This window comes from Lycium ferocissimum, chromosome 1 (genome assembly GCF_029784015.1).
Source record: "Lycium ferocissimum isolate CSIRO_LF1 chromosome 1, AGI_CSIRO_Lferr_CH_V1, whole genome shotgun sequence".
Classification (NCBI taxonomy): domain Eukaryota; kingdom Viridiplantae; phylum Streptophyta; class Magnoliopsida; order Solanales; family Solanaceae; genus Lycium; species Lycium ferocissimum.
In genome coordinates, this window is record NC_081342.1 from 65,523,995 (window position 1) to 65,525,888 (window position 1,894).

General features: G+C 30.7%; 1 protein-coding gene across 1 annotated transcript; it reads left to right on the forward strand.

Moving 5' to 3' along the window:
• Positions 1 to 487: 487 nt before the first annotated feature.
• Positions 488 to 1,274, forward strand: LOC132057568 (14 kDa proline-rich protein DC2.15-like). Its single transcript, XM_059450202.1, has one exon. It carries the CDS (start codon positions 563 to 565, stop codon positions 977 to 979), a length of 417 nt encoding a protein of 138 aa, XP_059306185.1. The 5' UTR covers positions 488 to 562; the 3' UTR covers positions 980 to 1,274.
• The last annotated feature ends 620 nt before the right edge of the window (positions 1,275 to 1,894 follow it).

Here is a 1,894-nt window from a genome sequence, read left to right on the forward strand (position 1 = left end):
TAATGAAGAACTTGATCAATTTGCAATACCTTATAGGAAGAGAGTTTAAATTTTATACACTAACAATATAAAATAATTAATAATTTCTTAAATGTAAGTTATATATAAGTAAAATCCATGGGATGATAAATGACATCAAATCTTTTGAGACTATACCTAGAGAGGAGGGTTGAGCTTCAAAAGTGGCAAAATTGTAATTTCACTTAGAATAACTAAAACTAGCTTGTTTAGTATAAAATGAAAGGTTAAATATGTTAAACAAAAGTGAAACAAATTGTAATTTCACTTAGAATAACTTAAACTAGCTTGTTTTGCGTAAATGAAGGTTAACTATATATGTTACATGATAAAATAAGAACAAAAATAAGAAAATCGAGCAGTACATATGGATTGAAACTGAACACCAAAAAAAAAATAAAAAAAAAATAAACTCATTAAACAAGGATAAATCACAATATCTCACTACTATAAATACCTCCATCCATTCACAAATATTGCACTCACCATTTCAACAACAAAGCCAATTCTTGAAATCAAGAAAACATTTTTTTTTTTTTTTAAAATGGCTTCCAAGAAGGTTTTCTCTACTCTTGCTCTTTTCCTTTCCCTTAACCTAATTTTCTTCACATTTGTCTCAAGTTGTGGTACTTGCCCTAAACCAAAACCACCCCCAAAGCCAAAGCCATCATGCCCTCCACCACCATATGTTCCAAAAAAGGAAACTTGCCCTATTGATACCTTAAAGTTAGGTGTTTGTGCCAATGTTCTTGGATTAGTTAATGTTGTTGTTGGTTCACCACCAGTGAAACCTTGTTGTAGCCTTATTTCTGGACTTGCTGATGTTGAAGCTGCTCTTTGTCTTTGCACTGCTATTAAGGCTAATGTTTTGGGAATTAACCTTAATGTTCCGGTCTCATTGAGCTTGCTTCTTAATGTTTGCTCCAAGAAAGTCCCCTCTGGATTCCAGTGCCCTAGCTAATTAATTAGTTGAAATATTTACTTTAAAATTTCAGTTTCCTTTTTCATTGTTTGTATTATGCTGGAGGGCATTTTTTTTTTTTTTTTTTTTGGTTTTGGGAGCTCGAATATCCCTGATTCTAGAAGGCACATGAGTCTGAACGCTGGGGGATGAGGGCTACATTTAAATGGAATTTGTGGGTGTGTCTAATTGTATTGGTAAGTGTCTCATTTACCAATTGAAGTTGTTTATTGTTGAGAATATTGTATGCAAGTTTATGTTGTTGGAAAAAATAAATTCCACTTTCTATTCTGCATATCATATTGTTTCAATGTGTTATTTGAGTTGAGAGGTTTTTCATTTGAGTATAAGTGTTATATACTGATGATGTAATTTTTTTTTTACACCATTACATTACTTAAAAAAGGTAAATATAAAGAATTCTCTTGCAAATATTAATTGTCAATATTAAAAAAAAAAAGGCTTTTATAATATATCATAATATCGTATTTACTCTTTCTATTTCAAACTATCGAAAAGATTCATCATATATTACTCCTAGGTTACTCCAGTAAATAGCAGAATTTTGGCTAGATATAATAACGACCTACCCAATTTATTATAAGAAAAATTGTGATCAATGATTGAACCATGCAAATTAAAAATGCTTTTTCATGGCTAAACAAATAGATTATTCGATCTATTTATATATCGCTTATGATCGGTGGAACATCTAGAGTATAGTTTATGGGTTCACGAAAGCTAGTAGTTTTTGCGCAGACCCGATATTAAAATTACGAAATTCATTAAATATCTATACATATGTGACTTGTGAACCCAAATATTATTCGATATATTAACTTGAGGTTATTGTAGGAACCCATAAACTTTAAATATAATCATGAATGCGCCTATGTTCATGATATCCGGGGGCGG

Excerpts from the sequence above, each read along its gene's own strand:
- LOC132057568 (XM_059450202.1), top strand. The coding sequence starts at position 563 with ATGGCTTCCAAGAAGGTTTTCTCTACTCTTGCTCTTTTCCTTTCCCTT.